Here is a 25,004-nt window from a genome sequence, read left to right as displayed (position 1 = left end):
TTCTGTTATATCATTAACGTACATTCGGAACAGGATGGACCTTAGTGTTGACCCTTGAGAAACTCCACTCATTACCTCTCCTTTCCAATAGCTATCCTGTTACTATGACTGCCTTCATGAAATATACTCCTTCACCCACTTTAGTACTTTTCCTGATACACCAGCCTGTTTTTTGTAGTGCTAATTAGGCAAATTTCCACAACAGGAAGTCTGTGGCTGAAGAAGGGTGCCTCTTTCTTCCTGGCAAATTTTCCTGGTTTATTTTGAACTAAAAAGATCGCTAAGATACTTAGGGGATAAGACAAATAGGCAAGAAAACAAAATTTGATTGGAAGGCTTTATTTGTACTATAACATCACTTATGATAAACTATATATCAGAATAATCTGTACCACATTTCGAAAGTTATGGTTAGATTACTCAATAAACATTCGAGACTAGTACTTGTGTGTGTGTGTATATATATATATATATATATATATATATATATATATATATATATATATATATATATATATATATATATATATATATATATATATATATATACACACACACACACACACACACACACACACACGCTGTATATACTAACCTACCTAATCAATATACTAGTATTGCACTCACAAAACTTATATTTATCATCACAACTGTATAGGTCGAATTTAAATAATTATAATATTCCTATACATTTTAATCCCACAATCACTTACTACAAAATTAATAGCAATTAAGAAAAATAAACCTATTTTCCTCACACTGTATAACTCCTACAGCATTAAATATTCCTTAACAGGTACTATCAAGATGGCTAAATACAGTAGCTATAAAATAAATTTTAAAAATCCAAAATAAAATAATATATGACTTGCTTAAATTTACTCATCTACTTAAATTTAAATTTCATGCTCTTGTTTACCCTTTGATAAATATTTTATTGGTTTTATTTTATGTAATTTTTATTTCAATACATGGGCAGGGAGTAATTTCTTTAAATGCAAAACAAAAAAACAAGAAGCCACTGTTGTATGGCCAAAAAGAACTGTGCAAGTGAAAACAATTCAGATAATGTGGTAGGAGTTTGTGCTCCTATTCAATATATACTTAAATTACAAATTATCAGGCACAATTCTCCTTGTGTCATCCTTTTTTGAATGTGGAAAAAAAGGGATACTGCTTGACTATTTTGGCAACAAATGATGCAACAATTTAGAACCATCGAAGTGCCAAGAGTATCAGCGTAGTTAAGAGCATAATAATGATTTAAATCTTACCATTAATAGTTAAAGGCACTCATATTTTGGATATATTTACCTTCAGCAGTGCCAGAAGCTACTAACATCACTTATAAGAAATGAAACTTTGTGTTATTAATAGTTCATATGAAATTATTTGATCTATAATTCTGTGCCTTCACATTACTACACAAAGTTAGTTCCACCTGGATAAGTAAAAGCCATTTTATTTCTTGGGTATAGGCACTGGAAATGAGTGAATGAGTTACTTGTGATCTACTGTACATGTTAACTCAAGATGATATGTGATTAATTATTTAATGACAAGTGTTCTCACCAGTTTCTGCCATGCAGTCCATTTTCACCAAACGTCACAGAATACTGTATTGCTCAAAAACCAAAATTGTTATATATCGAGCAATACAGTATTCTGTGGCATTTTGATGCTGAAAATTCTTGCAAAGGTCTGTGGTCTTGAGTACCAAAGGATAGTGGCCACTGCTGTGGTAGTAATTAAAGAGGCCAAAAGACGTCTCTGCCACACTCTTCCATTATCCACGCAATCTACGATGAGATCAGCTGGACTGTACTCTGCATTACCACATACCTATTAAATAAAAAGTCGATTGTTACAAGTAGACACTATTCTTACACCAATTCATAGGACTAACACGTGCTTTTAAATCCTGTATTGAAAAATGCAAAAACCTTACATGTTGGGTATGACATTACACATAAGTTTCATATCAACAACACAGCCGTGCGGCAGATTGATAAAGAAAAGGATGTATTAATTATGACCCAACCACTTGAACTGGTTAACACATTGAAGGCCTTGCTTCTTGTAGGTAGGTAAGCATTCTGTTGAAACAACGGTCCAAGTGATTGGGCATGGTTCCTTCCCTCCAGTCTATCCCAGACCCTTGTCCTCGTATCTTCCAAGCGCTATATAGTTATACTGGCTTCAGTGCTTACTCCTGATAATTACATAACCTTATGAGTTATGATTCACCAGTTATTGAAAGTTGCTCAGCAAGTGGAAGCTGAAGTAGTAGTAATAATAATAATAATAATAATAATAATAATAATAATATAAAAAAAATCGACCAAAGCTTGGAAAATCAAACAAACCTTTTGATTTCAAAGAAAACAAACTGGTTATTGAGCTATACAAATATCTGCTGCACAACTTTAGACTACTGTATCCAAGTACAGAGATCTCACTTTCAAAAAGGACATGTTGATTTGAATAAAGTTTAATGCAGAGCAACAAATAACCTTCCAGAATTAAGTCAACTCTCATACCAGAAAGGATGAAGGCCTTGAAATAACACCACTACAAGCCGGACAATAGGACTGTTCTCACTGAAAGCTTTAAAATATTGAACAAATTGGAAATTATTAATTCAAACTACTTTTTTTAAAAGGTACAATATAACTCACAAGATGCAACAGCTTCACACTCTATTGTACATACTGTAGTACACTACAAATATGAAGTATGGAGTGTACAATGGAAAATAAACAAAACTTAATTCATTCATTTTTTATATTACATTATATGAAAAGTTTCAACAGTACAACACTGCTGAATGTAAGTATGGAAGACCTAAAATAATTTATCATCCATGGCTATACAGTAGTCAAAGTTAAACAAAGTCAATTAGCTATGTCAAAGAACAGCTAAAAATAGTTTGTGCTGTAAAAAATCACACCACATTTTGACTGTGTTACTGTTTAAAGTTGTTAACAATGAAATTCATGCTTAGAGTAAAAATAGCATAGCTATTGGCTGTTTCATTACTTCAAAATCAGCTTTGACATTATAGAATTAAATGATAACATGTAAAAGCCATGAATTTATTCACCATGTTGTTAATTTACTCTAATTGCACAAGTTCTAACACTCCAAGAACTTACCTTGTCAAGATGAATTTTAAAGAACCTTAGTTCCTCGCGAAAAGACTGTATAAATTTTATCGAGTCCCCACACTGTGATGATAGAGTGGAAACAGAATGAACTTCTTGGCCTAACTGAAGCAGCTTGGGATTACATTGCAATTGGTCTCGCAGATAGCCCACCGATGCATGCATGTATCGAATATGCTTGTTAATATTTGCTATCATGGCTACCGCTTCTGGAACCCTGTAGTAAATAAGAAATTAGGCTCTTGAATAAATAGGAATGCTTCTTTCTAAGCTGGTCGCTTAGTTACTAGTATCAGTAAGGTGAAATCTGCTGTCTGCAAGATATAATCATGACTTGGAAAGCTTTAAAATGGATGAAGGGTTCCAAACATAGGAAATTATATAAAAAATGCTAGATGTCAGCTGAACAACACTGAAATTGCCAAATATAAATGTGGGAAAGATCAGCAAGTCATAATTAGCAGGGAGCTCAAACCCTAAAAATTAAAGTACTGTTATTGTTTAAAATAAGGCCAACACAGGGCAAGACATACCAGTGACTAAATACAAAAGTTACATCCACTACAACGGTGGCAAGGCCTAACCTCGCGGGTAACAGAATAAACCATACAAATGCACAAGATGAAGCAGTGGCCAAATGCAGCCTGTGCTCAAAAACACCAATTAAAATTCAGAGGACTGTGAATGAAGTGGCATAAATTTAAATGAGCAAAGTATCTGTTGTGCTTAACTAGCCCTGGACTGAAAGAACAAGCTGGTTAAATTTAATAAATTTTATCTGCAAAGACTTGCAGAGCATGCACACATTAAGTGTTACTGTGTATAAACATGAGCCCACAGTGCCAATACCTGCCCCTAGTGAAGCAAAGCTTTCACTTTTGAGACTGGTTAGACTCTGGTTTGTTGTTTTTTTACCCGGGGACAGTGCTGTATTCCTTTCTGTTTTATCCCTTTTGGTGATCTGTGTTTGTCAAACTCTCTTGTATCTTTGATTCTAGTTAGATGTCAGGCTTGAGCTTGCTACAGTGCCCCTTCTTCAAGACTACTTTGGTGACTCTTCAAGATGCCTTCAGTGTTTTGTCTTTGCAACTGGCTCATGTTTCTCTAGAGGTTTACTGCTCATGGGTCTTCAGTTATAGCTTTTAGAGTCTATTCTTGGCCAAATATGTATCGTTTGTAGACTCGTTTGTTCCAGTCTAGGGTTTTTTCTATCCTGGGACTATCTGCTGCAATGTTTTTGTGGGCTAGCTTCTTTCGGTTCTTCTGTTGATGCTCTTCTTTTCTTTCTCCCCAATTTTGCGACTTTGCTCACAGGTTTAGTGGTACAGTATGTTGTTCATCGTATCAGTCTTTGTAATCATCCTCATGTGCTTCTTAGGACTCGTGATGCCCATAAATATTCTGCTTCAGAAGTCTTCATTATTTGTGCAGCTTTTATCAAGGCCCAGCACTAATTGAAGTTGAATAGGGGTGCTGGCTGGATTCCAGCCATTGCTCAACTTTATCAGTGCATCGTTGCCCTCAGCAACCTAATCTATGTTTGAAGTTCGAAGCCTCTTTGCCCAGATGCCTTCACAGCCTCTGCTAGCACAGGTACCTGTGTACTAGCACACCTTGTACATATTTTCCTTTACAGTACTTCCATTTTATCTGTAAGCTAAGATAGATAATTGCTTTCAAAAATACTTTTTTTGCCTCATTGTAGTGAAGCTCAGGGAAGCTTCCGAGATGGGCACCACAGGAAACAAAGTACAGTACTTATCGAGTGAAATGAAATATCTATTTATGCAGTTGCCCTTCAGTAGCTCCCCAAAACCATGCCGTCTCTTCCTTCTTTCTCATGCTATTGGTTGCACTTGTACTCGAGTACAAAGAGGGGCTTATTGTTAATTGGGCTGCCATCTGGTGGCAGTGGTAAGTGGTGGCCAAGTATCTTGATAGTTTGCAGTTTGTTTCATAATTAGTGTTGCCAAACATTACTTAGAAAGAGCATCAGTGTTCCGTGCTTTTTTTTTTTATGGGTAGTTCACCTCAGTACAGTGGCGCCTCGATTAACGAGTTTAATCTGTTCCGGCACTGAGCTCGTCATGTGGAAAACTCATCTTGTGAAACAACAACAAAACTGTCGTCAGAGGTGTTCGAGAACCAGCGGGAACGCTCGTTAATCGAGCGAAAGCTCGTGAATCGAGACATATTTCGAAATGCTCGTAACTGGAGCCGCTTGTCACTCGAGGTTCTACTGTAGTAGGTAGGCAAATAGTCATGGGAACCTGGTGTACCCAGAATGATCTTAGGAAAGATCGTACTGATAGAAAGAATAAAGTACTGTCCTGGAAAGAGGGTACTGTCCTGGAAAGAGGGTACTGTCCTGGAAAGAGGGTACTGTCCTGGAAAGAGGGTACTGTCCTGGAAAGAGGGTACTGTCCTGGAAAGAGGGTACTGTCCTGGAAAGAGGGTACTGTCCTGGAAAGAAGGTACTGTCCTGGAAAGAGGTACTGTCCTGGAAAGAAGGTACTGTCCTGGAAAGAAGGTACTGTCCTGGAAAGAAGGTACTGTCCTGGAAATCAGGTGCTGTCATTTAAAGAAGCTGCAAATTATAAGCAATTCTTAAATGTGAAAAGAGAAATATACAATTTAGAAAGAATAACACTGTCCTGTACTGTCAAGGGCAATGCAAATCTATACTACGTAAAAGTTATTTAACTTACGTAATCATTGAGTCCATTGCCATATTTGGCAGACTTGAGGTTTGCCACTCTTTTTTGTTGATCTCTTTTATTGCATGCAAAATCTTCTTTCTTACTCCTATGGCAGTCACATTCATATTTTCAAGGTCTTTCTCCGATAGGCGCAGAAATGACTCAAATGACACCTTTAAATATAAGTATAATTATGCAATGACAATGCTAGTACAGAATTAAGCACATACTGTAATTACCAGAGGAATTGTTAGCTATTTAGGAAAAGCTAGAGGATATAAATGGATAAAGTTAGTTATGAACAGAGAAAAGTAAGATTCAAGGCTTGATTATCCAAGGTAACTGGTCAAAGGTGTGTCTTGAGCGTGCATCTCAATTATTCAAACAGGACAGTACATGTTTAGAGACAATACAATAAACCTTACATATAGTTTTAGACAATGTATGCGTGTTCGTATACAATGTGTGTTTATTAGTATTTTCCGTATTAGCACACCCTACATTTATATATACAGTAAAATGCTGAAAATCTGAATGGCTGCAGTTCATACAATTCCCAGACTTAAACATTTTCAGTGTTTAGATACCTGTTACTGGAATACAATCCTAACAGTGTAACTGCCAATGTTCTTTTATATTCCTGATGTTTTTATGTGTTACTTTGCAAGATGTGTAAAAATAACGGCAATTACACAAAATATGGAATGCGACAAGTGAAACCTGGTTGCCAGAGAAGGCAACAGGAAAGGGAACGATGATACCTGGCATACTGCATAAGCATAAAGAATATCAAGGCTATCCTAAAAATGTAGACCAAATTCACTCATTATTTTAAGTTATGGCCAAAATGTTGCGAGTACTGTAATTCGTGGTTTTATAAAATAAACACATACTATACCTACTAAGTAACCACTGCAATCTACCACTGCACTATTGTATACAGTATCTAATAAAACCAGTGTTTAATGTAATGAAACGCCACTTTTCTGGGTTGGGCCCCGGAGGTTACCTGAAGCTAATGGACTAAAATAGCAAATATCAGTCTGTTAGCTTCAGGGAGCTGATGGGGGGGCTCCCCTCAGAAAAATAATATTTATGTATATTAATGTACAGTATAACAAAATAGACATAATATTTAGTTTCTTAATATTTATAACCTTTTGCTATTATTTAACTACTTTTCTCCAAGTTGATGTCTCCCTACACCCATAGAAGTAGAAAACTAGATAACAATAATGAGTCAATGAATGATAAAATATGCTCAACTTGGAAATGAGCCATTCAATAGTAGAAACAAGAGCAAGTGTATTCTCAGCTACAGTAAAGGGAGGTGAAAGGAGTAACTGAAATTAACAAAATAATCCCTAGATAACGGGGTGAGAATAGCTTGAGCTACCTCATCCCTTTGAGTGTATTTTACTTCAAACTTATTTCCATTTCAGTTTCAAATTCCTAGATTAATGCAAGCAAAGTATACAAAATGTTACTTCCCACAGAAAATGACGAGGATCACATATACACACACTACCGTTTTAAAATTTACACGTCAAAACTTTTTCTTGTAAAAAAATTATTTTTACATTAATGATTTTAACTATCCACAACACTATTACACATTCAGCTTTTATTCAAACAAAATTAGTCAATAATGATCAGAGGCAAAACATTAGCAAAAACATTGCTAAACCTGGCCTCACCTTGTGTTCCTGAAACAAAGTGATCATGTATGACAAATCCAGTCCTGTCAACACCATCTCAAGTTCTCCATAAGACTGTGGCATTTTGTTTTCTACAGGGTACTTGATCATGACACTTTCAGCACTGCTTTCCGTAAATGATAGATTGGCACCTCCAACAGCCACACGCTCCAGAATGTCGGCAATCTAGAAAGCCATCAGAAAAAATAAAAATATCAATTGAAAACTAAAAAGTGAAAAATTATAACTGTGGCATGGCAAATTGGAATGAGATAAAAAGACCCAACAATAAGAAGAAATATAAAGTAACAGCATGTTTGGGGCCAAAAAATGGAAAAAATCAGAATACAGTATTATAAAGGTACAGCATCAATTATACAATAGCTGGCAGTTATAGGAAAAAATCCATATTTAATGAACAATGGAATATACAGATGAGTAAATGTATTTACTTCACACAAATTCTCACCTGAGGGTAACCTGCAGCAACTGCAATGTCTGCTGCCCTTTGTCCATGGGTGTTCATTTTTAATGGATCCGCCAAGTGCTGCAGCAGGATTCGTACCACTTTACCATGCCCCTTTGTAGCTGCCCAGCACAGAGCAGTCCACCTGTTATAGATGAATATTCCAGTTTAAAAAACCAGGTTTAAGTTTAATGGTTAAATATTTATATCCAGAATTAGTAAAAAAATGTATTCTTTATGTATACTCTACTTGTATAGATTCTACTTAAATATAAAGGAGAGATGGGATGAGTTATACAATTACTTCCGTTTTCAATATCAGGATCTGGAAACTTTTAATATATTAAGGCAAATCCCTAAGTAAATGAGTAGTTCTGTGTGATTTTCTGGAGTACAACACAACAATAGGAATGTAGATGTTACAGGTGATAGTTCAGATACACATTCATAACCTGCTTTCTTCTTTCTCAGTATTACTGCTACATATAACTCTTGTACAGCATATACAATTTCATTATTGTCAATGTAATTATCACACTATGTATAAACCACACATAGAAATGGGCCTGTAATCAAATTATTAGTGTTATACCATAATAATAAATAATAATTAATAAATAATAATAAATAATAATTATTAAATAAATAATGAATAATAAATAATAAATAATAAATAATAATAATAATAATAATAATAATAATAATAATAATAATAATAATAATAATAATAATAAAATAATAATATTATTATTATTATTATTATTATTTAGGATAAAAACCCACACTCGTGCATTTGTGAAATTTATGTAAGGAATTAACACCAAGTCTTTCACACTCTCCTGAGTACTTTATCAAAGTCTGAGTGTGTGATTAGGACGCGACTTACATCTCAACATCTAATGAGGCTCCTATCCAGGGTCCAGTCCTCTTATCCTTCTTGACCGCCTGACCATGTCGCCTCTATTCCCGAATGGCGATATACCTGCGGTAATGCCTTCTACGGAATTATGGTCATGTGTCCTTTCTGTAATACTGCTATTCTGAGAACTGGAGTTGTTATTAATAGTGGTGTTCATCTGAATGCTATCCCTCGTAACCCTATCCCTACCAGAAGAAATGCGGCAATGGGAGTACTTTCATTCATCCGTTTATGGAGATCTAATTTTAATTCACTCAAGAGTCATTTTCCTAATAAAGTTATTCTCTGAAGTAAAGCTTTTGTTGCCAGCAAAAGTATTCGCGTATATATTAGAACCCCTTCCACTACCCTTCTTGTTTTATATTACACTATTACTTTTAAAGATTATTTCACGTTTCTTAAAATCAACATTGTGATCCTTTTTTCAACTTATGGTTTGCTACAACACTGTTACCAGCCATAATTCTACATTCTTTCTTCAATTCTCATCTCAAGTTTAAGAACATAAGAAAGCATGTAGAATTATGGCTGGTAACAGTGCTGTAGCAAACCATAGTTGGGTAAAGGATCACAATGTTCATTTTAAGAAATGTGAAATAACCTATAAAAGTAATAATATTAGAAGTAGAAGGGGCTCTAATAAATACACTAAATATTTTTACCGGCAACAAATGCTTGACTTCGGAGGATAGCTGCACTGGGAAAATGATTCAAAGTGAATTAAAATTAGATCTCAATAAATGGATGAATTAAACCAGTTCCATTAGCCACATTTCTTTGGGTAGAGAAAGGGTTACGAGGGATAGCATTCAGATGAACATCTCCATTAATAACAATTCCAGTTCTCTGAATAGCAGGATTACAGATAGGACACATGACCATAAGTCTGTAGAAGACATTACCACAGGTACATCAGCAGTCAGGAATAGAGGCGACCTGGTCAGGCGGTCAAGAAGAATAAGAGGACTGGACTCAGGATAGCAGCCTCATTAGACATTGAGTTATATGTCTCTCCCACTTTACATACTCAGACCTTGGTGCAAACTCCTTACATAAATTTAAAAAATACACAAGTGTTGGGTTTTATCCTGGTATTATGTCTGTGAGAAGACATTACCATTACTAATATTATTATTATTATTATTATTATGGCCAAAACCTGAAAAAAAACTATTAGGTGTTGAATACTGTACTACTGTATATTATACGGCAATTTACAGAATCCAAAACTTCACAAATATTATGGGTTCAATGCTTGGGTTATGGGTTCAATCTCTTGACCTTTTCAATTTTAATATTATATAAACAAAAATTTCACCACATACGAAGAGTAAGTTGCATTATAAAATGATCTGAAATGCATAATGGTGTAACTTGCATACCCTTTATTGTCCTGCTTGTTGAGATCAGCTTTTGCATCAATAAGCCTCTGAACAATTGTGGTTCGCCCTTCTTTACTGGCAAACATGAGGGCTGTCATACGATGTCGCTCTGCAACGTCCACTTTAGCACCGTAACTGAGCAACAATTCCACACACTCCAAAAGGTCTGCTTCACATTCACGGCTGGAAGCGCATGCAGCCATGAGAGCGGTAAACAACTCTAAGAAATAAACAGATATGTTCCAAACAGAAGTTAAAATAAAATATATGAAATTGAATGTGGTTATGTTTATACTGTAGGTATAGCATTATTACCAGTACATGCAATGAAAAATTGACCTAGTACTGTACTGTAATTGACCTAGTACTGTAGGGCAAAATATCTAAAAAGCAAAGTAAGGAAAGCATTATAAAAAAAAAATCAATGTTTTGTTTATAACATGACAATTGTCACTTGGGTTTATCAAGCCACCACTGTTCTGGTAATACAAGACTTCCAGCTGTATATAGCTTATAATTGTTTCAGGGAAGAGTCTAACCATGATGAAGAGAACTAGTACAGTGTTGCTACAGAATATTATCTGCCTGAATGCTGTAACTAATGGCATTATACAATATACAATTATTTTACCTACTAAGTAACCACTATACCATGTCCTCTGTATACTGTACTGCATGAATAAATTATATTATTATTATTATCATTATAAAATAATAAGGAGCAATCAATGTCTTACAAGACCTTTGACAAGCTGCTGGCTTTCTGTCCTCGTCAAGACCACTAGACCACGACATGGTAAAAGAATTGCATCCTTTTACCATGTAATGGTCTAGTTGCTAGAAGCGTGCAAATATTCGTTGCATAGGTTCGAACCTTCATCACTGCTTCCATGGATTTTCTCGTTGATGCATTCATGTTAGTGTGATTACTCTCTGTGTAAGGCTACTAGTGTTGGTGGGCCTCAGGTAAATTCAGGTAAATAAATAATTATAAAATAAATTTGCGAGGCCAATTGTATTTCTGCCTCTGGTTTTACAGTTGGCATTACAAAACCCATGCTATTTAACACCTGAGTAAGTTGTGTAAGGAGCACAATTTTCTTGAAAACATTACAAAGCCAGAAGTCATGATAAATAACTAGATTATTGTAGGCTAATGGGGCCATCTCATGTCAGGTCTTAAGATACCACAATCAAAAAAATTTACACTCACAAAACTGAAGCATAATACACAACTATAGAAATATATAGTGATTACCTATCAGTGATTACGGGGAAGTAGGATACACTATACAGTAGTCACTAATAGGTATGAACTGATAGGCATATACTTTATAGCCATTTTAAAGAGTGATATAAAGCATGGAATTCATAAATGAATACAGTACTGTACATGTATGTATGTATGTACGTATACTGTATATTAAGTTTTCATATAATTTATTTTATTTTAAATACTGTACTTTATTTTAAATACTATATTATCAGGAGATCAGTTGAAGATCTACCATGCCGTAAAATGTGAAGGCCAGCATCATACATGTTCACGACCGTCAAAAGAGAACTGCACCTGTCGCTCTCATAAATAATTTCTCAACAGGCTACTGTCAACTCTTGCCAAATATGTAATGCATGCCGGATGCTCACTTTTTATCTAGCATCATAAAATAACAGTACAGTACTGTGCATGGATACACAATGAAGCATAAATCTAAAACTAATAGATGTTAATTATGTAGTGTGTTCTGCACTCAATTTAGTAACAACACAATAAATGAGTAGTTTAATACAGGAATAAGGTGGAAACGTACCTTTATGGAGATTAGTGTCAGCATTTTGTTGCAGCAGGAACTCGACCACTCGAGGTTTCCCACAAGAACAAGCATACATCAGGCATGTCCATCCAGACTTCAGAATCTGATCTACAGCAATGCCTGAGGAAAGTACCGGTAATCAAAATTACAAAATTAATAAAAGTTAGATATCCAAGATTTCGAGCTGATAGTAAATATTATATAACTAAAAAAACTAATGTATATTTTAGAATCCGAATGTATAATCATTAATACAGACTTTTTAATGTGCGAGATGTTTTTATTACCTTGCTTGACTAAAGATCTGACTACAGGTAAATTTCCATACATTGCTGCCATACGGAGTTCATCAAAGGGGACAGAGTAACCTTTGTGCATTCTCATTTGCCTCGATGATCCTCTCCCACGAGGACCTGGACTCTGACTAGTGCGGGATCTGTGTGAGAGTGTTGGGCTTGATGCTGTACAAGATGAAAAATATAAATTGTAAGTGAATAATAACCTTTTCTTAAACATGCAAATGAAAAATGTTTTGGATTGCCTTTACTAAAAATTTAAATAAAAAATGTCATTGTTTTGCAGTACGTATACTGTACTATCCAAACATAAGCCGACAAACAGTACTGTGATTAAATTTGATTCCATAAAAATAAGGTTCAGTCAAAAACTACAGGCTAAGCACTATACTTCCATTTTATAGCATGACTGAACACAAATTTAGCTTTTGGACAAAGGAACAAAATTAAACTAACTTTAAGGAAATACTGTACCAGTAGGTTAAGTTTAAAACCAATATCAAAAACAAAGATATAATAAGTTTTATTTTTTATCTTGGGATAGGTACTAATGTTTCCTTTAACTGGACAATGTTCAGTCAGGTACTGTATACAGTATGTCATAATTCATAGAATTTCAGTACATGAAGTTCGTTACTACAGTATTATGATGGTTATAAGGCATGAAGATAAATTGTAAAATGCTAATATAAAATATTTGCAGAATTCTAATCAAGACCTTTTGCGCCCTATGTAATCTTTTTGCACCACCATTCATAGGATGAATATTGGGTGCACAATAAACTAGCCACTGTTGGCAGCAATACTCAAATAATAAGGGCAAGTCAAGACTGAACTGGTGCAGCAGGTATCTTTCCAAATTTGGGACAGTTTGCCAGGTCAGTCAGGTGCTAGAGAGACAGTGGGATGTACTCAGTCCAGAAAAAAAAAAAAAAAAAGGCTCATTCAGAACCTCAAAAACACAAGATTTCCTTGTAGACACTGATCGGTAGGCATTTCATCTGTGCCTCCTTTTACTAATGTAGCAGCTGTCACAGTTAAATTAATTGCCTTGGGGAGCAGTGTTTAACTACAGCATATGAGCTTAAATGACCAAGTGACCAAGCGTTTTTGTCATATCCATATATCCTCCAAGTTAAACAGCTAGACAGACAAACAGAATATATTACAGACTGCCAGCTAGCCTGCTAATCATTCAGCCAGCTAGACAGTAAGCCAGCCATTTAGTAGGCTAGACAATCATTCAGACAGTAAGCCAGTCAATCAGCCAACTAGACAATTTGCCAGCCAGCAATGCAATCATTAAGTAAAAAAACAGAGCCAGCCAGCCACATTAAGTCAGATATCGAGCCAGTTACTCATTCAATCAGCATGCCATTCAGCAAGCCAGCCCCATCATTCAGCCACCTAGCCATTCAGCCAGCCATACAACCACCCAGTCAGCTACTCAGTCATTCATTCAGCCAATCATCAAGCCAGCGAATCAAACTAGTCAGAAATTCAGCCAGCTAGCCTCCCAGCAAATCTGCCATTCAGGCAGGCAACTGAATGACTGCCTTACTGGCCAACTAGCTGGCTGGCTAAATGACTGAATAGCTGGCTAACTTTATGATTGTCCAAACATTGTGCTAACTAGTCATTAAGCTAGACACCCATTAAGCCATTCCTTCTGTCAGCTTCAGCCAGCTAGCGAGATTCATTGATGACTGTAGGACTATAACTGAAATGCGTGGAGAAATACACAATTGAATCAACAGCATACAAATAGTTAACATTAAATGTGTACTAAAGATTATTGATGAGCAATGTGAAATGGGTAAACAACAGAATAGAGACTTGTAAAAACCGTAATCCATGGAGAAAGATGCAGAAGTTGAACCATCTATCACAGCATCAATAGATTAATCAGAAAGCAAGCTAGACACTGGTACACAGGGAGAGAGGGTGAACAGTCTAAGGATGGAAACTTGAAGGGTACAGATTTGTGCAATACTCTGGTTAAAAACTTTGGAAAGGTCCAGTGCATTGGCAAAACATTTACCGCAGTCGTGAAGCAAGATGGACCATATACAAGTGATATACAAGAGATCAGCAGCAGAACTTTCCTATCTGCAACAGATATTATGAAATAATGATAATCAGAACCCAATTCATTAATGGTTAACAAAAAACACCACAAATTCTTATGTGTAAGCTAAACCGCCAAATTAGTTAAGTGAAAGTAATTTTTTTTAAGTAAAAAAATCTAAAACTTTCAAGGTATGCTACATTATTGGTTTGATGGCCAGAGAATCCTGTAAAGCATAGAAAAACCATAAGTCAGTACAAGAATATTATACAATGCATTTTAGGAGTACTGCACTGTACATACAATGGAAGCTCCCCCCTATTAAATATTAAAGTTGATTTACCGTGCAAGAAAAACTTAATCCAATTTTAACCCGGTTAATTACAGACGAAACTTGAAAGCTATTTTGCTAGATGATTTATTTATCACTGCCATCAACTTGGTGGTTACAGTTACTGTAACATAAATTAGACGAATTAAACATATATCAAGGATCGTGTTTCAAGCCTCGTAATATTAAATACTGTACATCAGTATGAAGGTATGGTTCATCTGATATAAAAAAAATTCTAGCAATGTCTGTATATTGTGGAAAACACCTACTATTATTGTATCCACTGTAGAATTTATTTGAGAAGTTGGTAGTCTGCCCATTCATCATATTTCCAGATTTTTCTGTTAACTCGTCATTAGCAGAGCCGTTCTCATCACATCCATTTGATAACGTAAGAGATCCAATACTCTAAAAAGAAAAACAAAATTACCCACAAGTTACTAGCAAGTTCAGTCATGTTCATCATTCTCAAGTGACTCCTAATTATCCAGACAATTTTAATTTTAATTACCTATTAAATAATGAAACCCAATGTACTAGAAAATAGAGCATTAAGAAGATTGAAATGCTGCATTCTGAGTGGTTCCTTGAATGCTTCCTGAGCAACAATGTAACCATGTTTACTGTACCTGAATTTGAGAGCCATCCTCTCTAATGGCCTCAGTGGAGACATGATTTTTTCAGTTGGATATTGAACTGAAGTACTGTTTGGATATTTATAACTCTGGCAAATAAGTAATTCCACAAGTTTATTACCTTGTGGATAAAAAAAAAACTTATACAGTACTGTCTGTCCTTTATAGTGACTTATTGAACTTGAAGCTATTTTCCCTTGTGTAAGTTACACTGGACCTTTTAAAGCAGTGGTCTGAATTATTGTCTTCCAATTTGTTCAGTACAGTATATTAATTAAAGGCCTTTATGTGATCAGCCCTGTCATGTCTGGTTTGTATTGTTAGTTCTGAAGTCCTCGACCCATCCTGGTATAAGAGCTGACTTAATTCTAGGATGACTTTCAACTTTTCCAAAGTACAGTAGTTATGTCATTTTGAAGGCAAGGTCTTCCTTCTTCGGTACATTAGTAATGATAGCTGTGCACCAAGAATTTGTTCAACATAATAACCACTTTCTTTTCCTTAAAGTTAAATGTTCATTCAATTACTGTATTCCTCAGGGGTTTTTTTTCACATCTACACTTACCTCATCAATATGTTACAAGAGACTGGCCTAAAATAGAACCTCACAGTAACCCTTGTAACATTTTTCTAGTCAGATTCTCTTCCTTTAATGATGGCCCCTTTTTTAATTTTAACTACTGTATTTCTTCCGTTTGCTCTGTGTGCTTTACAAATATCTATGTAAAATCTACGTTTACTGGAAGCACTTTGTGTAGTTGACTACCATTTTTATAAATGTGAGCAGCGAGATCACTAAACATGTCAGGCTCTGTCCACCTGTTTCCTCATCATGACTCAGACCTTTGCTAAATATATTGAGAGAGAGAAGACTTCCACAAAACCCCTAGTAAAAACAATAGTGGAAAAGAGAAATCCAGCGTGATTTCTGCATTTCCAAAGCCTCATTGGTAGCAGTCCTTTTGTAGCCGCAGTCATTGGTAGTTTATACCTCCAAAGCCTGTCATCATCCTAATGATGTTAAACTGCTAAAAGACAAGGCCATTTGGAAACCTTAACCAATACACGTCTAGGATCATGTAAGGGGGTCTGGGATCATCCCGGGCGTAGGTTCAAATCCTCATCACGGCCCTTGTGGATTTGTTCACTTTAACCAATGTTTATAATGTTAATACAAAGGTCTTGGCTAGGAGACCAAGTCCTCAGAGCACTGCCAATGAACAGACAACTGAAGAAGAGTCGGACCAGCTTCAGGAGCCCCATTGTCTTGAAAGACTAGAGCCATTGGAGGTACTTGCAATCAGTACCAGAAAAAGGTTCCACTGAAACAGAATCATAGTTGTTTATTCAAACAGATTGTGCACCATGCTGTGAAGAGAGCATAAGCATGAAATCCCTTGTGTTCTGTCTCTAGAATAACCAATTTGACCTTCATTAAAAGTACAGTACAGTACTGTATTGGTTTCTTATAGAGCAAGTATCCCAACCAGGTAAGTACCAACCTTCACAGGAAGATACCCCACCTTTCCTAGTCCTGGTATTCAGTAGCACTGTCACCTGGTAGTTGCTAGTGTAGTTAGTAGCTGGGTATTTCGGTCAGCAATTGTTGGCTATTTTCAAGCTACAGTACTAAGAATCACTTGCAGGGGGTATCATGTGGTTTAAAAGGTCCTGTCATAACAAGCAATTCACATTAAATGGATGGAGGGAGGTACTATATTTACTATTTGTATCTGCAGAATCGAGCTATTAGTTCTTGAACCCCTGCCTTTCTAACCTGTCAGTTTTCCTCTATTATATCAACTACATATATATCTAACACATGCACACATACACACACGACTTTTGTTAGGCCAAAGCTAGAATATGCAGTGGTTGTGTGGTGCCCATATCTTAAGAAGTACATCAACAAACTGGAAAAGGTGCAATGACATTCTACCAAGTGGCTCCCAGAATTGAAAGGCAAGAGCTACGAGGAGAGGCTAGAGGCATTAAATATGCCAAAACTAGAAGACAGAAGAAAAAGAGGTGATATGATCACTACGTATAAAATAGTAACAGGAAATGACAAAATTGATAAGGAAGATTTCCCAAAACCTGGAACTTCAAGAACAAGAGGTCATAGATTTAAACTAACTAAACAAAGATGCTGAAGAAATGTAAGAAAATTCACTTTCGCAAACAGAATGGTAGATGGTTGGAACAAGGTAAGCGAGAAGGTGGTGGAGGCCAAAACCGTTAGTAGTTTCAAAGCATTATATGACAGAGTGCTGGGTAGACGGGACACCATGAGCATATCTCTCATCCTGTAACTACACTTAGGTAATTACACAGGAAGCAGCCTGTAGCAGCTGTCTAACTCCCAGGTACCTATTTACCTCTAGGCAAACAGGGGCATCAGGATGAAAAAATTCTGCCCATTTGTTTCTGCCTCCGCTGAGAATCGAACCCGGGCCATTAGGACTACGACCCGCAGGCGCAATCCACTAAGCCGCGAGGCTCCTTAAATGCCCTACTGTATGCTCGCCACCGAGCTTTCTACCCTGTTTAAGAGTATACAAGGAAATTTTTAATACTGTATGTCCTTTTGGAGTTCAAAGTTCCTCAGGGCCTGGCAATCTATCAGTGTTCTGGATGTATCTAGTTTCAAGGCCTTACTCAAAAATAGTGTATGTAAATAGATCAATGATATTTAACTATGCATTGTTTGCTATACAATGCATCAGATTTCAATATTTTAGACTAGAAAATAAAGAAGACTGGCCATCTTACTCATTCACAGAAGCTGTACTAATAAATGTCAAGTAAATCACTACATTATTTATAACTCCCAGAAATCACTAATACTTGTACAGTACTGTACTGCAATATGCAACATAGGGTAGTATTGTACTGTAATGAGAAGGTTTACTTAATTAAAAACACTTTTGACAACTCTTTTTAGACAAATGCACTTTGATCTGCCTTAAATTCTGCCAAACTTTATGCTCTGTTAAGATACATCAGCTGGGCAGTTGTCACTTGCATATTGTGAATGGTTTTGGTGATACTTGGGATGAGCAAATATTGATATAAAAAAACAATACTTACTGAATCCATAGATTCATAGTCAGAAGTAAGGCTATGCATGTTCATATAAATAGTTTTGAAATCCATGGTACAGTATGGTGCACTGATCAATATCTGTTTTACTTCAATACAAATTCTAGGGATGTTGTGCACATTAGATAACTAGTTAAACACTGCTGGGGCTGGGACTGGCCAGTAACTGGATGGGTGAATACATGAACAGCCTCACACTTGACCAGTGGACCTTCACACAAAATGGATCTTTCTGTCTCCAAATGATACATATTACATAAGATACATCTCACAGATAAAAATCTATTCCTAAAAAGATTTAGCTATCATGTTTTTGGTTCTTATCTGTAATGGATTCATAATCATATCCATTTTTCACATCCAGACAAAAATTTCAATTGGAAAACTCATTGTCAGACACTAGTAACAAGCTGATCAGCATAGCCACCAGCAACATACTGGCTGTCTGGTATAAGTGGTGCCAGGTTTAGAGGACAAATTCTGGCACATGATGGGGAGAGTGGCATCAAGGGGGAGGGTGCAAGGAATGCCAGTATGACAGCTCAGAGCGAAGGGGTTATTTAAGAGCAAGTTTGGCAAACACCAAACCTTGTCACATTTTACTTAATAATTTTCACCTTTGTTAAACCATTCCTTGTAGGTCAGAATATATAACAAATGCTTGATCCTTTTCCTTTACTGTACAGTACTTTATTTACACCATATGTGTATCCCTGTCAGTTTGTTATTCCCAACCTTTTCTGAAAACTCTTGCTACTGTAATCTAAACAATCCAAACTAACACTGTACTGTCAACCTGTCCTCTTAAAAATAACGTTGCTTTTGGCCGTTTGCCTGTACAGTATGTCCGAAAGTGGGCGTAATTTGAAATGAAAATAAATTTGGGATTATTTCTTTCAACAACAGTAAATTAAGGGTCCTCTGGTAGGTTAGGTGTGCAGGAAATTCTCATAAAGTTTCAAAACATTATGAAAAACGTTAATTGAATGTTTCCGCTCCTAACCTTACTGGGTAAGCCAGACGACTCAAACAGAAAACGGGACAGTATGTCACTTTTGTGAGACAATTTCATTTCAAATTACATCCAAATCTGACCATAGTGCGCATACGAGCAAAAAGCGACGTTATTTTTAAGAGGACGGGTTGGTACTGTACTGTACATAGTTTGGATTGTTGCCATTTGACATCCTTTGCAATTTCCTTTCTTTTATTTCCATTCGGCTTGGGTTTGTTCTCAGCTCACAATCAGGAATCCCGGATTTGAATACTGGGTTGGGCACATTTCCTATTGCCTAATGCCTCTGTTTACCTAGCAGTAAATAGATACCCTTGGAAGTTAGTCACTTGTTGTAATGTTGCATATTGGGGAAGGTCAGTAGTTTGACCTTGGGAGGATACAGTATCAATATAAGCCTAACTTATAATTCACATAGGCTACCTGTCCCCAACACAAATAATTATGAGTTATTTCACATTTCACTCTTGAATTCTATTAATTTTGTTTATAAATTTTAAATCACACAATGGCACTAATAGAATAAACTTGACGAACAAACCTGTGGAGCAGAGGTGTCATTAAAATACCCAGAATCTGGAGGTTCCTGTGAACTCCGTTGCCTGCAAATAAATGAAAGAACATCGATTCTTATTAATACAGTACTGTAATCAGTTCTCACCTTTGCTCGCAGAAACTTTCAAGATACAGTACTGTACAATAAGTGGCTGTCTATTCATTACAACATTTATTGTAATGACAATGAATTAAGTGTGTAAAATGTAAATTTTGAGCCGAATAGTTATGAAGCAAACAACCTGGAGAGGAAAGTCTGCCATTACGTTTGTGATTGCACTTGTAAGTAATCAGGCAAGCTTTGACAAGTATAGGTAACGAATGATCGCTATACCTTGATAAAGTTATAAACACACCAATTAAGAAAAAAAATAAACTGATATTGTAACTCGTTAAATATTTTACCGCCACATTTTTTTAAGCAGCCTTAACACAACTCGAGACGTACATATTTAAATAAATCATTGTCATGATACCAACAGTCCGTGCACAGTAACTGGAATGCAACCCATATCAGAGAAAGCACAGCACATTATCATGTTATAATCTCTACAGGATTACATTGACCCATATGAGTTGTACCTAGGCCCCCCTGCTGACTGTCACATTACTATATTAATTGGCATATACCTTTATCTACAGACTCCAATGATGCTCACGAGATGTGACTTGTCCTTCCAGTGACTGCTATATTCCATCATTAAGGGTGAATATACTCTCACAGTCTTAACATATTTGGACTGGCAGGACACATACAGCTTAGTCCCATCGCAGCCCTCCATACCAACATCACCACCACATCATCCAACATGCCATAACATATTTGGACTGGCAGGACACATACAGCTTAGTCCCATTGCAGCCCTCCATACCAACATCACCACCACATCATTCAACATGCCATGTCATTGGACATATGTACATAAGCAGCTCACCAATACCTTTTTCTCTAGACCCTAAACCTGATAATGTAGCAATTTTGTGATATGGTTCTATCTCCAAGGCTTTATTTAAATTATCCCTCTTCGATTAATTTGTTCCTAACAATAACAGTATTATCCTATATGTACTAATCCAACCTAACAAGAACGTGTTGCTAAAATCCATAAAGTATATCTATATATTGTAGTTAGATGGGTGAAAGTCAAATATGGAAGAACTTGTCATAATGCCACTCCAAATACACATACCCTGTACCTGTACCTGCATAAGTAATGTGAAATACTAACTATTTCACGATACAATTCCCATTTTATTTTTACCATACAATTTTTTACTTATTTCTTTATATATTTATTTACAGTATTTATTTACAAGAAGGTACATTGGATTGTAAGAGAGACAATATTGGTGTTTTTAAATTCTTGCAAACCCACTAACACGCACAGCGTTTTGGGCAGAAACATACAATTTGCCATACAATTCCTATTGTCAGAAACAGATAACCTGTTGTTAGGTTCATCACGGTAAGGCCAATTACTGATCCTCCCAAGGATGCCTACCTTATCCAACCCACAATTGTCTAACTGGTATGTGAACAATGGCATCAGGTACCTTGCTTTGACCAATTTGATTGTTGCCGCCGAAGGCGGCTAGTTTATTGTGCACCCCATACTCATCCTGTGAGCGGTAGTGCAAAAGCATTACAGAGAGCACAAAAGGTCTTTATCAGACCTCATCTTAGATTATTACATAAACAATTTCATCTATCCTTCACACCTTATAGTTACAATGTCAGCTAGTTACAGAGTAAGTGCTATTACAAGACCTACATATTTACAGCAAGTAATCATACATTAATGGTAGGTCTTATCGCTAATGCATAATAGTTTGACCAATGGGGATATTACAGAGTCATAGGGGAGCTTCTGTTTATTATTAGTCCTCACAATACACTACTATACTTGTTTCTGAATCTCATATGTCATTCATCTACTGGAAGCGAAATGTGGGTACAGTGCAAGGATTTCAGGTAATTTATCCATGGTAATAAGATAGGTTGCCATATCATACAGAGTGAGCTTTGATTTATCTCTAAAAGGCTCAATTTTACTACAATCCAAGATATAGTGTTCGAGTGTGTGTCCCTGTCTTTGTCCACACACTTTACACTTTACTTCATCTAGATCCCTATACAAGCCGAACTGCCAGAGATACTTGTAGCTTGTCACGAGCTGTGACAACATCTGTTAGTCTACTGACTTTGTTACTTGCCCCATACACATGTTTTACTTCACACATTTCATTGTGATGAACAATGGACCTGCTAGTTCCAGTTTGCACTGTTCTACTTTCTTCAAATTCATCCAGGAGTTCTCGTCTAATGACACTTTTAAGGGACCTATTTGATAACTCAAGATTCCGTTCAATACTGTCTTTATTTACTGCAGCCTTAGCAAGGGCATCAACTTTGTCATGTTCCTGCATGCCAATATGAGAAGGAATCCACAATATTTTTATATTTACCCTCTTGCTAAGTACAGTATTCTTATATATCTATGTCTAGCTACCAAGACAAGCATGTTATTACTTTATTGCAAACTGTTTATTGCTCGTAGTGAGGAAAGGGAGTCAGAAATAATTAAGCTGTCTACTTCAGTGTTGTCAATAATTTCGAGTGCTACCAGTATCGCTACCAACTCGGCTTGCATAGTGAACGCCCAGTTACTAATTCGGATATTTCTTTGAATTGTGCTGCCATTGGGCTGATGAGCAATAACAGCACTTCCTGCCCTCCCTGTAGCTGTATTGAGTGATCCGTCAAGTGTATATGGTCTGTGCAATGTTGTTTTCAGCTTGTATATTGTGAATGTGTTCTATGGTGCTTAATTTAGCAGCAAGCTGAGCATGAGGGTTGTTTGTGATTAGTTTCTTGGTGGGGTATGCAGGGGTCAGGATGTCAAAAGGTACTATCTGCCAGGGTGGAAGGAAGTGCTGTACTCTTTCATCTGTATATACATCGTGTAGTCCAATCATTTTTTAATCCATTTCATTTCAAATGGATTCTTTGAATCCATTTAGACTCGCTAGTTCCATTTCGTATGTGTTCTAACAGTGCAACTGACACAATGTTGTTTTTGTTATCACGCAGAAGCTTTAGTCCCATCATAAGATTAATTTCAAATATTCTATCTCTAATGCTAAGTATATTTAATTCTTTCCGCATGTTGAGAACTTTGGTAGTTATAGGACAGCCAAGTATAATTCTGAGTGTTTCATTTTGCATTTTTTCCAGTCTGTCAATACTTTTGCCATTTTGCAGGACCAAAGCTGGTGCATGATAGTCTATCAGAGACCTTATATACACTAAATACATCATTCTTGCTATTCTAATATTAACACCATATTTTGGGCTGTACCCCACTACAGTTCTGAGAGTCTTGAGTCTGTCTCTACATTGTTGATGTAACTTATTGACTGCAGTTGAGGTACATGGGACAGAGACACCAAGGTATTTGAAAGAAGAGACATAGTCTATTGGTATGTTATCTAAAGTTTTTGTGGTCCACTTTTGCGGTTGCCAATTTGTCTGTTAAATACCTTAGTTTTAGCAGCGTTGATTACAAGACCAAGGCTCTCACAAGCTGTATGTATACAATTTAAGACTGTTTGCATTTTGCGGTGGGTTTTAATATGCACAAGGATGTCAGCTGCATAGCTGATAGTGATGTTTGCCGGACTAGTTGGGATTGATTTTAGTAAAGCATTAATTAGAACATTAAACAAGGTAGGACTAAGTACTCCTCCTTGTGGGGTGCCTAGTTGCATTACTTTAGTTTCACTCTTGTAGCCTTGGAACAGTGCAGAGGACTTCCAGTTGGTAAGATAGCCTCGTATCCATTGTAATAAATGTCCCCTATATCCATTCTCGCTAATTCATACATAATCACTTCCCTATTAGCAATATCAAAGGCATTTTTTAAATCAAGAAATGTTGTGTATTTGTGCCTCTTATCTCCATGAACAGTAAGAAAGGTTGTGATACAGTTGTGTACACCTTTACCATGTGTGAAACCATTGATATCAGGTGACATGTGCTCTTTAACTCTATACAATAATCTATTAAGCACCATTCTCTCAAAGGTTTTGCACATGCAACTGGTCAGTGTGCCTGGTGATTGAACCTGGGTTCTCAGTTGTGAGCCAAGGACATAGAATACAATGCTACAGGATCCTTGCATTAATATAGCCCCACATTAAATTCGCAGTGCAGTTAAAATCAATTTACCTGAATTTACCTGAGGGCCACACTCCAGTGACCTCGACAAGGACAGGAAGCAGGTGGCTTGTCAAAAGGTCCCCCCCCCCCATTTGCCCTCAAACAAAACAATAATATTCAAGCTGGAGTTTTTATTTTTATCACAGGCTAGATTAAGTTTGCCTAAAGAAGAGCAAGGACATAGAAAGGCTTCCCTTGTAGCCCTTTTTGAACCCCTAGGCATGGCAGTAGTCTTGGGTGGACTGACAGGTAGAACCTTCCCAAGATAGCAGCAGCCTCGGGATGAATTAGCCAGTAGAACCCCTCTAGACACCTCAGCAGCCTCGGGGTGGACTGACCTGCAGAGCCTGCAGAGCCTCCCTCCCCCCCCCCAACACCCAAGTCAAAGCAGCAGCAGCTTCAGGAACCGACCTATAGAGCGTGGGCGTCATGTCTATCCTCTCCTCCAGAGGACGTCTCCCGGGCTTCTTCCTGCACTCATCAGCTCCGCTCACCACATCTAGGTAGTCGTCGGAGTCGTCACTGAAGCTGTCCTGCATCTTGGCCGCCACCCGCAGGGTATTCCTGGCTCTTCGTCAAGGCGTCGTCGACTGCAGTTTCGGATAACAACTTCGTTCACTGAGAATTTTATACATTCAT

The 25,004-nt window shown here is 36.7% G+C and overlaps 1 protein-coding gene across 3 annotated transcripts; it reads right to left on the bottom strand.

Moving 5' to 3' along the window:
- Nucleotides 1-323: 323 nt before the first annotated feature.
- LOC123762671 (ankyrin repeat, SAM and basic leucine zipper domain-containing protein 1) lies at nt 324-25,004 on the bottom strand. 3 transcript variants are annotated; one of them, XM_045749329.2, is made up of 11 exons: nt 24,777-25,004; nt 20,133-20,193; nt 15,109-15,247; nt 12,429-12,602; nt 12,139-12,261; nt 10,328-10,547; nt 8,030-8,171; nt 7,561-7,746; nt 5,873-6,036; nt 3,156-3,381; nt 324-1,842 (listed from the first exon to the last, which is right to left on the bottom strand). In XM_045749329.2, the coding sequence occupies exons 1-11, from the start codon at nt 24,902-24,904 to the stop codon at nt 1,642-1,644; spliced, it is 1,764 nt and encodes a 587-aa protein (XP_045605285.2). In that variant the 5' UTR covers nt 24,905-25,004; the 3' UTR covers nt 324-1,641. The 3 variants fall into 3 exon arrangements, with proteins under 3 accessions (XP_045605285.2, XP_045605286.2, XP_069188462.1); XM_045749330.2 differs by lacking the exon at nt 20,133-20,193 and having other exon boundaries at nt 24,777-24,916; XM_069332361.1 differs by lacking the exons at nt 20,133-20,193; nt 24,777-25,004 and adding an exon at nt 18,565-18,985.

Source organism: Procambarus clarkii, chromosome 27 (assembly GCF_040958095.1).
Source record: "Procambarus clarkii isolate CNS0578487 chromosome 27, FALCON_Pclarkii_2.0, whole genome shotgun sequence".
NCBI classification, from domain to species: domain Eukaryota; kingdom Metazoa; phylum Arthropoda; class Malacostraca; order Decapoda; family Cambaridae; genus Procambarus; species Procambarus clarkii.
Note: the sequence above shows the minus strand (reverse complement) of the source record. Positions and strands in the feature narration are given on the sequence as shown.